The following is a 13,830-nucleotide window of genomic DNA, read 5'->3' as shown; positions in this document are numbered from 1 at the left end:
GACACCCAACCACTCTGTTGTACAAAAAGACAAACCTACTGACTGTCCGTCAGCTTTTTGTCCGCCAAGTATGTTTAATACAGCACAAAACTAATCCGAGTTCATTAGGTAGACGTCGTGCAGACAGAGTGTACAACATAGTCAAATTCAACCATTTTTTTACACATAGATTCACTTGTTATCTTGGTAGTTTTCTCTATAATAAGTTAAGCAAAATAGCGATGATAAAAAATCTTAATAAAACTAGCTGTAAAAATAAACTAACTGAAATTCTTCAAGATCTTTCTTATGATGATACGGAAGATTTACTTTTGTCCACAAGATAAACTTTCATTTAACTTAATAGTAAATTTGTGTTTAGTAAACTTATAAATTAATAGTAACCTTATTTTTATATAAATTTTGTGATTTGTGTTTAATTTTAAGTAGGTAAATTCTACTTTATTTTTATGTTCTGGCTGTTTAGTTATACTTACAGTACTGTTGCACCTACTCTATTAGTTCCAATTAACAGTAACGGAGTAAATACCATATCTGTGTACCTAGTTTAATTTGCGGGATGGCACTGTTGCCTATAATACAGGTTTTACCTAGCTTAGGCATCAGTAACCAAACCAGAATTTTATGTTTTCTTTTGTTCAGTAAACAAACTGTTAATTACTTTTACTGTTTACATGATGTAAAATTCTTTGTTGTACTTAAATTTTTTTATGGCCAATAAATAAATTTATTATTATTATTATTATTATTAATGAAGGTCCCACTTTACTTACCTTTGATGGAAATTCTGTAAATACAAAATAAACGTTTGTATGTAGGTATGGTTTTGGTATATATAATTATGTACGGTACACAAAACACGGATAATAATATTTATTTATATTTCAAGTAGCTCATTTGCATCGCCAGAGAAAGATAATTATCATGATCAGTAGGTAATTGAGCTTGGTTCCAAATATGGCTAAGTAAGTACTTACTTTATACAGGGTGTTGCAATATGAGTATACTAAGCCGAAACCTACATATGCAGCATGGTACATCTAAGCCCGAAACTGAAAACAGATTTTCAAAATTCGTGATTAAGTATACATACCCTTTTTGCAACACCCTGTATTATTTGTCCGTATGCGAACATAATGGTGAATTTTGAGTTCGATTTCAGCGATTCAGAAGAATTGATTTCGAAGTGATTCTTAGCTCAAGTGTCTTTCTAAGTTTACAACCGATCCTTACGGTCACTTTCTTGAAACTTAGCATAACTACACTTTGGGCATGTGTCCTCTACTAATGGTCAGATTTCTGCTTACTCATTACTAAGTTCACTGTTTCTGCGTGTATGACATGTAATAAAGTGAAAAGTGTTACGGCATTAATATATTTATTTACCATACAACCTGTTTGATAGAGGATTACCCGTGAAAGACTCCTGTCCCGTCCTTCAGCATTTTTAACATAATAATTCATCATCATCACGACCCATTACGGCCTCACTGCTGGGGCACGGGTATCCTTCCGATGAAGGAAGGGTTTAGGCCTAGTCCACCACGCTCGCCAAGTGCGGGTTGGTGGACCCCACCACAAGCAAGCTTGTGCTGAGAGAGTTGTGGGGTAAGTGGGCAACCCGACTGTCAGATGTTTTCAAGCCGCCCGAAGGCCTCTGACTAGGCTTAACGACTGCTGCCGACTGCAGCAGCAAACGCGATACACGGCTTAACGTGCCGTCCGAAGCACGGAAGCGTCCAGAAAAGAACCACTTGAAATCGGTCACCTATCCAATGGCTGACCGTGCCAGTTGTTGCTTAACCTCAGTGATCAGATACGATCACTGAAGCCCGCTCGACTACGGACGCTTCCATAACATAATATTTACTGAACTTTTAAACCATTCTTGTGAAATACCTAGGATTTGAGTAGCTGCTACAAGAGCAGTCCAGAGTTGACGATGTTGATGATTCATAACCATTATAATTACAGCTTATCGGTTCTCTGTAAGTTATCCTCTTAGAATTGTAAGAAGAAAAGAAAAATATAAGTACCTTTCATTTTCCGTCTGAATCATTGCTTTGAAATAAATTCTTACGGGTATTTAGTTATTTACCTACCTACACGAAGTGTATTGTTATATTGTTACAATACCTACTTACTTAATTCAAGGATTATTCGCAAACTCAATACCTAGAATTGTCGTTTATGTATTGTGATGGTCATGGAAGATAAGAGGGTTTGTATTCATGGTTTTACTCATTTAAAATAGTTTATTGTTCTTCCTTAATGCACAGTTTTAAATTAAGATTTCGTTTTTGTCATTAGAATCGGCCCAGGTAGTTGTCAAATAGTACCTATTATTTAACCTAACTACTAATATTAGAATTAGTATAATTACTAATTAACTTAATTACTAAATCAACTTAAATAAAGAATATTATGGACTGTCAAACTTTTAAAAACTTAACGAGCTTCTGTACTAATTATGACTAGTTTAATTCGTTCTTAAGTTAAAATTATGTATAGGTATGTACCTACCTATGTAGGTAAACTGTTTTGAACTATGTAACTCCTATCGTTATTATCAGAACCTAAAACGAAATTAACGTTATTTTCGATAGATATCATGTATAATTTTACCGCGGAAATCCTTATGAAAATGTCAAAACTTTGCGTAGCACAGACGAAATTATCATAAACAAAATGTTCTTGGGAGCAAAATACAATAAAAGAAATATCCTCTTCCGAACCAGTTTGCAAAACTTTGTCATGTAGGTACTGTGGAGGAAGCATTCAAGTATTCTTAGGATCAGTGCATGTTGGTGTACAGTGCACACGACTGTATACAGGGTGTTGCAAAAAGGGTATACTAAGCCGAAACCTACATGTGCAGCATGGTATATCATCTAAGCCCGAAACTGAAATCAGAATTTGAAATTCGCGAAAAAAAATAGTCATTCTACATAGTAAAAAGTCACGAGACCACCACAGTTTGTATGAAAAAAATATATTATTTTTTCGCGAATTATGAAATTCTGATTTCAGTTTCGGGCTTAGATATACCATGCTGCACATGTAGGTTTCGGCTTAGTATACCCTTTTTGCAACACCCTGTAGAATCGCGTCTATAAACAACTTACACGTAGGTAGTACTTATGTTGTTTTTTAACTAAGTAAGTACTATACAAAATATACACTCTGACGGTCTGACGTCTTGTAATACACTACTAGGTAGGAAGAGTTCATCAAAGGTTCATCAGAGGGTAATTCTTAGACGCACTTAAGTGCTTAAGCCAGTGTTGCGTTTAGGCCTATGTAATGTGGATAGAGTCGCCATGCACTAAACTAACGAGAAAAACTTCAACAGACGCCTTTTTACTTATTTAATCGTTTAGATAACTGGATAATGTTCAATGATAGTACACAAGAACTATACAATGTACCTACGTTTATACTTACAGGATGTTGCAAAAAATATATGGTAGTAGGTCATCAACTCATCATTCTGAATATTTCTGAACCATTTAAATTCTGCGACTTTAAAAATCCGTAAAAGCAATCAACAACTCTTTATACTTACTTACACAACAATAAAGTAAACAAAAAGAAACTCCGTTTCGGATATCTATATCTAGGTATCACTTTTGGAAAATGCATAAACAGAGTTCCAAGTTTTACAACATGATACGAAGAAGATTCCTTGAAAAGTACTGAGTAAGGAAACTTTTGGATGCAACATCGGATAGCATCACTGTTATAAATTATTTAATAAAATTCTCAGCCTGAAACTTTTTGAAACTCCTCGCTGCTGTAATATTGTGAAGAAAACTATAAAAAGCGCAGTTTTATCTTACAGTATTACTTACGAGAGGTGGTTATTGATATAAAACCCAATATTGTTTACAGTACTCCGGTAGTATGTGCTACCTTACAAAACCATTTTCAATACAGAAAAATCGATGGGTCGAAAAAAACAATCATAATAATTATGTAACAATAATTTATTTCAGTAACATTAATAACAATAAATAACTGGTAACTAGGAAAATCTCGCTTAAATAGGTACCTACTTAAGATAAAATATCTAGAAATTTTACATGAACTTATTTTGGTTGCACACACCGCGATCGGTGATTACTTCATTAATACTGATTAGCGTAAAGCATTTAAGGACTAGCATCACAAAGCAGCTTTACAAAAATTAAAAATATTCTATTTTTGAAATAAATTCCTATCACTTCCGGCCATTATTTTGATTAAAGAAGCTCGGTCTTTGCGGCCAGGACTGCGGCTGTCTCCTTGCTTCATCGTATTGGCGCCAATTGAGATACCAAAAAGGTTGATTGTCTTCTGGCAACTGCTTGAGTCTGTATACCAAGTTCCTGTCACCTCTAGCTTCTAAAGGCACAGGTTCATCGACTCCAAATCTGTTTGACAGCAAATCCTCATTTTGCACAATTTCCGGATATCCAATTGGTCTAGAGCCCGCATAAAATGGTCTTTGTCCTTCTACTATGGTCGCGGCAACGGTGATAAGTAGAGCAATCTTGTAGAACGCCATTTGAGTATGCTAAAAAGTAAAACCAAAATGGTTATCTACTCTGCACACTGCTAAGCTAAGCGGATTAAAAAATAGCGGGAGATTTACAAGGATTTTATATCTCTAGGAATTTTCATCAGGTAAAATAAATCAGCTTTGAAAAAACAGGTGAAAACATTTTTAGTAGTTAAAAAAAACACGCACTCACGCCTTGTACTAATGTACTCCCTTGCGGGGTAGGCAGAGGTGCATTGCTGCACCCACTTTTCGCCAGAGTGTTATGTTAGTCCCAATGTAATAGGGGGCGGGCCTATTGCCATTTTACGGGCACATTCAAGACCCGAGAACAAATATCTGTGTTTAAACAAATATCTGCCCCAGCCGGGAATCGAACCCGGGACCATCGGCTCAGTAGTCAGGGTCACTAACCACTACGCCATTCGGCCGTCTTAGTAGTTATGGTTTCAAAAAAATAATATTTACCTTAAGATTTATAGTAAGTATATATAAAAATATGTGTTATTTGTCTCTCTCTGACTGCTCTCTGTTGGACGAACTTTTCTCTACTGTGAGTAATCCATCGCGCCAGACAGTTTAAATAGAAGCTATCAATGATAACGTCTTGCACGTTTTGTGTCCATCCATCACCCTTTGTTTGAGTTATTACTCTCTTAGACACGGCACTAGTACGGCTGTAGCTATATTTTTATTGATCGATCTACGGGCATAGCCAGCGAACCCAATTTTTATTTATATTTTAATAGTTAACTTTTGTTTCTATTTTACGAGTAACTAAGTAATAGTGTTCCTACTCTTTTATTTACTGGGCATAACCGTGGTGTGGTATCTATCCGTCGATCTAATAATTAAAAAAAGGCCAACATTATATATTATTTCTTATGTTTTTCTTCACCATCACGACCTCTCGAATTAGAGTAGGGTAGGAGACTCTCAGAGTCTCCACTATGTGGTACTTACATATTATCATAAAAGTTTACCCACATATCAATAAATACATTAAATTGGAGAAGAATTATACCACAATTTAGCTAAAATGATACCTGTGACATTTTTAATTTCATCTTAGCTGAAACGAGGTATACAGAAAAGAACATTTTATTCAAGCCACGTCTATTCATGCTAAAGCAATTAAACGTAAAAACCCATCGCAAATCACAACTCGACTCAACAGACGAAACAAAACGTGGGATTCATTCGGGCTTTGTGACGTCACAATAAAGTGGGCTTGCCTGCCTCGTCATAGCAAACTTTGCACTCAGGATTAGCAAAGTGAAATCGACTTTGCGCCACGGTATTAAAAATGATTTGCGGATCTCAGCGTGGTCGTTGATCGCGGTAAAGGCGTGCTACGTCACTTTATTTCGTCATCTTTTTGCACAGTTTTTGCGAATAGTAGTTCGCTTCGCTTTACCGTGCAAAATTGATCTAGCGGTAAAACCCGTTATCTGAAGAAGTTGTTTTCATTTTTCATTTGTACCTACGTAGTTCTTGTTCCTCTAAGTTTGTGCGGGTCAACATTATTGACTGATAAAGTTATATTTAAGTATTTGAAGTCTTGACTTGGTAAGTAACTACTTATTTTTAGCTAAAATGTTTATATTATTGTTATTATTGCCATTATCTAAGTACGACGCACTTTGGTTTTCGATGCCATCTTCTTCATCCTAACTACCAATATATTAAAGGGTGTTAAATTTCCTGTTTCTGAGTAAATTAATATTGATCTTGATCTAACTTTGTGAAAAATGACACCATTTGTACCGGAAACAGCTTTTGAGGATGGTTTTTACGAGGTATGATTGAAAATTCATAGAATTTCGGATGATAATAATAATAATAATAATAAATTTATTTATTCGAAGTAAAGTGATTACAGTAAAGTTCTTATGGCTAGGATTTGGATGAAAATACATAATTGGTAGACTGTTGCCGTAGCGTCTGCTCTCATAGCTAGGCTATAGAATAGCCTGTATTAATGAGAAGCAGGCCCCTGACATAAATAGTTTTGGTACAGTGTTGAAAAAAAATAATTGATTACTTTAAGTACAGTTATTGTAAATAACCTAGTAAAAATTTAGTGACAAATAACATTTACATTTTAATCTTATTAATATAGTATTATATATGTTTGTGTGTGTGTGTGTGTGTGTGTGTGTGTGTGTGTGTTTGTGTGTGTGTGTGTGTGTGTATGTGTGTGTGTGTATGTATGTATGAGTATGTGTGTTATGTTACCGCGATCATGAAGTTTTGAAGTTTTCAGTCTCATCGTATGTCAATTTACTGAGTAATTCAGTAATAATATTTTTGCATTCATGCAGAGAAAGATTGTGGAAGTACTTAATTTTGTTAAATTTATTGTAGAGGTAGGGTCCCAGGTAATAATTGTGTCGCTGAGTGAAGGCTAGGTTTGAAGATGGAATGGTGCAGATTTTGTCCTTACGTCTTTTATTAGATGGAATCGCATGTAAAGGTGTAAGTCGGTGTTGTAGGGTCAGCGTATTAAAGATGAATAGTTGGCGGACAGATAAGACTTTACAGAGTTCATACAACTTATGAGTGGGGAATAAAATAGGGCGGTTAGTGGCCACTTTCAAAATAGCGCGTTGTGCTATTTCTAGTGGTTTTATTATGGTTTTCGCGGCACCTCCCCAACAAGTTATGCAGTATGTTAAAATGGATTGACATAAAGCAAGATAGGTGTTTTTAATAATTTGAGGATTTGCGATTTTCCGTAGCGTTTTAAATACATAAATTAATTTTCTTACTCTGGAGCACAGATTATTAATGTGTGTGTTAAATTTTAGATGTTTGTCTAGGGTTACGCCAAGGTATTTGATTGTTTCAGTTGAGACTATCTGGGGACAATCACATCCATTTAAATTTGAACATTTGTGTGCATATAGGGAGAAGGAAGAATCAGGTTGATTAACTGAGGAGGCGGAAAAGGGGATAAATTTGGTTTTGGACGCGTTAAGGGTTAGCGAGTTAGTTTGTAGCCAATTTAAGACGACATTAAAGCTAGTTTGGGCGTGGACTTGTAGTTCTGGCCACGAGTCGGCGTATAAAAGAACAGCTGTATCATCGGCGTAAGAAGATATATAAGTGTTTTGAATTTTTAAGTTACATAGGTCATTTATAAAAACTAAAAAGAGCAAAGGCCCGACTATACTACCTTGTGGAATTCCATGGCAAGACGAGGTACTAAGTTCATCACTTAGATGAGCTCCAATTTTCACTTTTTGTGAACGGCCCGAGAGGTATGAACGGAACAACTCCAGTTGCAATCCTCGGATGCCAATATCACTGAGTTTATTTAATAGAGCAGCCGTGGGCACTGTGTCGAACGCCTTTTGTAAGTCTAAAAATATAGTTATAACTTTTTTACGATTGTTAATTAATTTTACGATTTTACTAATTAATTGAAGTGTAGCATCTGCAGTAGATTTATTTTTACGGAAGCCAAATTGTTGAGGGGATAATAGATTATTTTTTTCTAGGTAACTAATAAGGTTTTTGTTAATTATACGTTCCAGAAGTTTAGAGAAAGCTGATAATACGGAAATTGGACGATAGTTGGTTGGGTCACTCCTGTCTCCACTCTTGAAGATGGGATGAATTATAGCTTTTTTAAAATCTCTAGGGAATACACCGGTTTGAAAACAAAGATTAAATATAAAACTTAGTATAGTTGACCAAAGTTTAGAATATCTTTTTAAGATCATTGTAGAGATTCCATCCCATCCTGTAGCGGCATGTGGCTTAAGACTACGAATAGCATCCAATACTTCGTCGGGATCAGTATGCAGCAGTACAAAAGAAGAGAGAGTGGATGAGGGAGTCTGAGATGGGGGAAGCACCTTGTCCGCACCAGTTTGCTCTATGTTTTTAGCAAGTTTATCGGCTATATTTACAAAGAATTCATTAACTCTATTGCATGAATGAGTAGGATGCGTGGATGGGCTAAGCAATTGGGTTGGAGAGGAGGTTGGTTTTGTTGTATTTGTGAGTCTTTTTATAGCATCCCAGAGTAACTTATTAAACTGTCTTTTAACTTTCTTTAAAATTTTTATGCAAAAGTTTCGGTATCTTTGAAAGGTTGTTTTTAGGATTTCGTTATTAGGGTTTAATTTAGAATTTTTATGTAATTTATCTCTATTTTTTATACATTTTAAGAGTCCTGGTGTTATCCAGGGCTTTAATATTTTGTGTTTTTTTGGAACAGTTCTTACGGTTGTATTAGCATCGATTTTAGTTTTTATCATATTAATTAAGGTATCAGTGGCAATTTCTGGATCTGTCATACCATGTATGCTAGAGAAGTCCAGGTCATTGATATCTTTGTCTAGTTTTTCATAATCTATTTTAGTAATAGTGGTGGAACGATCGTCATATTTAATTTTGGTGTTGAGTAATAATACAACGGCAGCATGATCAGTAATCGGGGTATCTATGACTAGTGTTTGAGAGGGGAAGGGAGATCTAATAATGGTATGGTCTAAACAACTATTCTCTCTGGTTGGTAGATCATGGGTCGGGAGGTATCCATGGAAAGCAAGTCGATTTAAATAGTTATGTGAAAGAGTGTTAAGATCCGTTGGATTTATATTAATATTTATATCACCTGTCAAAATCACAGATTTAAATTTAGACAGAGACGGTAGAAGTTGGTCTAAGGAGGCCAGGAATGGTTCAATATCATGTGTAGACGGTGATCTGTATATTGAGACAATGGCGGTGGTATCCCTAATTTTTATTAATGTACCGGATGCAGATCCATTAAAGTTAATCTCTTCAGTAGAGTGCTGAATATCAGATCTAGCGTAAACAACAACCCCGTCATTTTTATTCAAATGATTAGACGTCTTTGTGAAGGTATAATTATCAAGAAGTGGAATGTTGTCATTAGAAGCACACGATAGCCAACATTCGGTTAAAATCAAGAAATCAAAATTAATTGTTATTCTATGTAAGAGAGTTTGAAGATCGGTAAAATTACAGTTGATTGAGCGAATATTAAAAGTCAGTATAGTGCCACAAACTTATCTGTTCCGGTGAGAGCGAACTAAATTGGTCCATATAATCTATGTCAATATGAAATTCATTAGTACAGTAAGTAATGAGGTATGGACCAATTTAGTTCGCTCTCATTAGTACAGTAAGTAATGAGGTATGGACCAATTTAGTTCGCTCTCACCGGAACAGATAAGTTTGTGGCACTATATTTTTAATTGTTTTCCTGGTGGATCTAAAAATAGTTTGCAGTTTTCAGGAGTTGTTACATAGACGTTTGACACAAGGTTTTGGTCTAAACAATCAAATAAAGCATTAATGTTGTTATCTAACATTTTTAATTATTAATTTAATAAATATATATTAAGGGTGGAGCAGGGATGGTGGTTGTTAAAAGGGATTTGGTAGGCCGTCTTAGTACCGGGGAAGTAAATTTCAGAGACTTCAACCTATCGTTTTGGTAGTGTGAGTTGTGTGTGGGTGTGTGTTGTGTGATTGTGTGAATGTTTTGGTTGTATACAGTTAGTTTGCAAATTTGAACAAAAAGAGACTTAAGGATATATGAGATTAATACAGATACTTGACACATGCATGAATTTAAATCAGTAGCAGTTTTGAAATCTAAGACTAGTCATACTGTGTTAGGCTTGCTGAGGGTTTCTAATTGTTGCTCGTTCTTTACTATTATGTAAGCTCCATCAACTTTTTCCTTTATAAAAATACGCCCGTTTGTTGTCCAGCATGAGTTGTAGTTGTGCGTCTTAACAAATATGCGTGCCAAATAAAACAGCCTTTTGGCTTTGGCGGTCAGCTGTTCTGCGACGTAGACAGGTATTTTAGGCTCAGGGTATCCAAGAAGATTCGAGTTAATTTTATTGTTGGGATTGTTCTTGTTGTACATCTTAGATGCAGATAGGAAGCGAGCTTTTGACAGGGTATTTGAGAATTCAACTCTTATAGTAGAGAGGTCCGGTTTTCTTTTTTAGACGGTGCTCTAGATACGTCTCTGATTTCTTGATAGTGCAGATCAGTACAGAGTTGTTTAGATAGATAGTGAATCGTATCATAAAGTTTCTCTTTCGACTCATTCATAATTTTGGGGACGTTCCTAATTTCGATTGAGGTCTTATTCAGTTGATGGTCATAGAAGTCAAGCTTGTCTTCTAGATTCAATATTTGTAGCGCCATTTCGCCTTTTTCAAGCTCTAGTTTTTTTATTTGTGCCTCAATTGAACTCATCTGGTCAGACATGAAGGTCATAGACTTTTCAATTTCACCATTAGTATGTTCTATCTTAGTTGTGTGATCTTTAATATCAAGTATGTGGTTTTCCAATTTGTCCAGACGTTCGGATTGAGTAGACATTAGTTGGCCAATCATATATTTTAATTCCTCCTTTAGACTGTTAAAGTCAGCTAAGTTGCTGTAGTCACCTGAGTCGCGGCGGCGTTTAGCTCGTTGCGTGACGGCGGCAGCAGTGTGGCCCTCGTTCTGCACCATTCTAGGGATGTCGCTTTCCGAGCGCGAGGGGATTGCGCTTTTAGGAGATAGAGTCGTCGTCGGAGATCGTAGCATCTTTACTGGATGAGTGGACAAGTTTAGTCCGAGGATCCGCAACAGTGCTCTTATCAGTCAGCAGGCGCTTATCAAAGTCGGGTACGTGCGGTAGGTGACAAATTTACTTGTAAACAATCAGAGTATTTTTGTTTAAAAACTCACAAATTCCGAGCTCGAGCGGCAGTCTGAGATGTGTCCAGGATAGTATTCGGGTTTTTACACTCTTGTATGTTATTCAACGAAAATATGCACGGTTTTAAACCACTTTTGTGAATTAAAAATACGGAGCAAATTCGAACGCGACTGTACAGTTTGACCGCGGAGGGGAGGGGGGGGATGATGAGATAAGAACCTAAAGAAAACGCAAGAAGCCAAATACGTAAATGACACCTTTTTTCCTCAGCTGCTGCCTGCTATCCTTATTAATTACGCTAGTAATAATATAAGTCAATGTTATTAATATTAAATTTATTAAGTAATATATTTGCCTACGTAGTCTAGTGGTAGAATCATGACTGAGAGGTCACTGTTTTGATTCCTGGATGGGACCATCAATTTGCGTTCCTAAATAAAAATATTATCTTGGTTCCAAGTTTGGTTAGGACACAAAAGGCTGATCACCTGATTTCTGAAACATTGAATCTAAGCTGTCGGAGGGGCCTGTTAAGCAGTCGGCTCTGTTCCTAGCTCTCTGCAGTCTTGTCGGTCATCTTACCCATTTGGTTATAAGAATGATGGAACAGAGACTGTATAGGTACTGCGCATACACTTGGGCACAATATAAGCTATTCCTGCGTTGGTGACTGATCTCAATGAGACAATATTATTATGATGTAGGTACATTTCTTATAGTGTTGTGATACTTGTCACTACGTCTTAGTTTAGTTCAAATTATCACTGTAGTTACTTACTACGACCATACTTACTACAGAATTTATGCATAATACGTCTTGTATGTTATTCATCGTGGCCATATAGGGACATGGTCCGTAGTTCATTCGTGACTCAGCGGTCATACGTAAGGCCAAATTAAGTAAGTACCTACACAAACAAAATTACGGACAACGCAAATTTTCCCCAACAGATGTCTTTTGTAAGCTTTTCGTCATCAATCTTTCCAACAATGAATGTCGCGGCATGAATCGCTATTTTACTCCCAAACTGAATTTTGCGAAAGAAAGAAATTGTGTCAACGCAAAGAATAGGAGAGAACTTGGGATTTCATAACTGGGCCAATGAGACAGCCGTAGGGAAGAATGGAAATGTGTAAGTGTTTTCGTTATGTGCACGAAAAAACCCTCAAAAGGTTAGGTATCACCTTAACGTTATACGTCCGTCGTCGCTCCCTGTCCAGCTCTAGTGTTTGTAACCGTGAGTATTCCCGAGACCTCGAACTCGTTACCGTGACCGCAACTGTTACCGGCGTCTGCAATGCTAATTGGATGTAAACACCATATTTGACAGTTGGTAGGCAAATATGTCATTTCTTCGTGTATAAATCCCATTGCCATACTATGGACATCTTTAAAATAAAAGAGACTTCGGGCCCTGCCTGATAGATGTTGTCAAAATAACCATAATTAAGTGTTATCAATAAAGCTGCTATTATAAATTTATCATAGGTACGGTGGCCTGCGCCTAAAAGTATACAGGCGGAGTTTTTAAAATAGCGATCCCTGATGATGAAGCGACCAGCTACATCTGTTATAAATCCGGGGACGTGTTGTGTGTGATGTGTATAGCAGTGGTGTTTATGTGGATGTGCTTGAGCAGCATGTGAGGTTGAGATCGCTATTGTAAAAACTCCACCTGTATACTTTTAGGCGCAGGCCACCGTACCTAGTGCTTTTGAGTCTGTTACGATTGATGAAATTATGATATTGCAGTGTTTAATTGCAACCTTTACGTAAATACATTTGATTACAGAAAAAGTTCCACTTACAAAATGTCGACACCAAAAGACTCAAATTTTTTTAAACTTTTACCCCCTTATTCATAGAAAAGTTACAATACGTTTTAACTAATAAACTGTTTTGTCCCTCTTCGACAAAGAACAATTTGTTCTCTGTTGGAGAGGGACAAAACAGTTTATTAGTTAAAACGTTCTGTAACTTCTCTATGAATAAGGGGGTTAATTTCTAATTTGATCAAAATATTTACGTTCTTAGTTGGTAATATTTAAAGTTAAATGTACTTGAATATTGCAGACTGCATCATTGAGCTAGCCTTTTCCGTTTAGGAGTAATTTGGTGCATTTTCATTGTTCGTGAGTGTATTTTCTATTTCCGTGTGGTAAGTAAAGGGTGTCAATACTTACCGCGCCCGCGCCCGTGCCAGCATCATCATCGCACAATCCGTCGATCGTCTTTTGTCTTCTGTTCAGCATTAATTGCCAGCTGCCACCCTGAATAGGGTATCCATCAGCCCTGAATAGACCTGTCTATTGTTTAATGTGTGCTTTGTTTTATAAACGTAGTTTACTAACTATGACTTTAGTCGGAAAACTTTTAGTCATTTCGATTCTGCTATCGAAAGGTTTGGTGCAATGCATCCAAAGAAAGAAATTTCATTTTTGTTACTAAGTATAGAGTCCACGTTACTAATAGCTAATAAGAAACACAGGATGACACCTTTCTACGTGTCTCCTTTATTCAGCAAATGTTTGAGTTGACACACAACACTCACACCAGCGACCGCACAATGGGACAGAGTACGTG

At 36.4% G+C, this 13,830-nt stretch overlaps 1 protein-coding gene across 1 annotated transcript; it reads right to left on the bottom strand.

The window, feature by feature from the left end:
- Positions 1-4,219: 4,219 nt before the first annotated feature.
- Positions 4,220-10,507, bottom strand: LOC119693433. Its single transcript, XM_048625720.1, has 3 exons — positions 9,767-10,507; positions 8,332-9,571; positions 4,220-4,555 (listed from the first exon to the last, which is right to left on the bottom strand). Exons 1-3 carry the CDS (start codon positions 9,889-9,891, stop codon positions 4,220-4,222), a joined length of 1,701 nt encoding a protein of 566 aa, XP_048481677.1. The 5' UTR covers positions 9,892-10,507.
- Between the last annotated feature and the right edge of the window lie 3,323 nt (positions 10,508-13,830).

Source organism: Plutella xylostella, chromosome 3 (assembly GCF_932276165.1).
Source record: "Plutella xylostella chromosome 3, ilPluXylo3.1, whole genome shotgun sequence".
NCBI classification, from domain to species: Eukaryota; Metazoa; Arthropoda; class Insecta; order Lepidoptera; family Plutellidae; genus Plutella; species Plutella xylostella.
The sequence above is the reverse complement of the archived record's forward strand: the minus strand, read 5'-3'. Positions and strand labels throughout refer to the sequence as shown.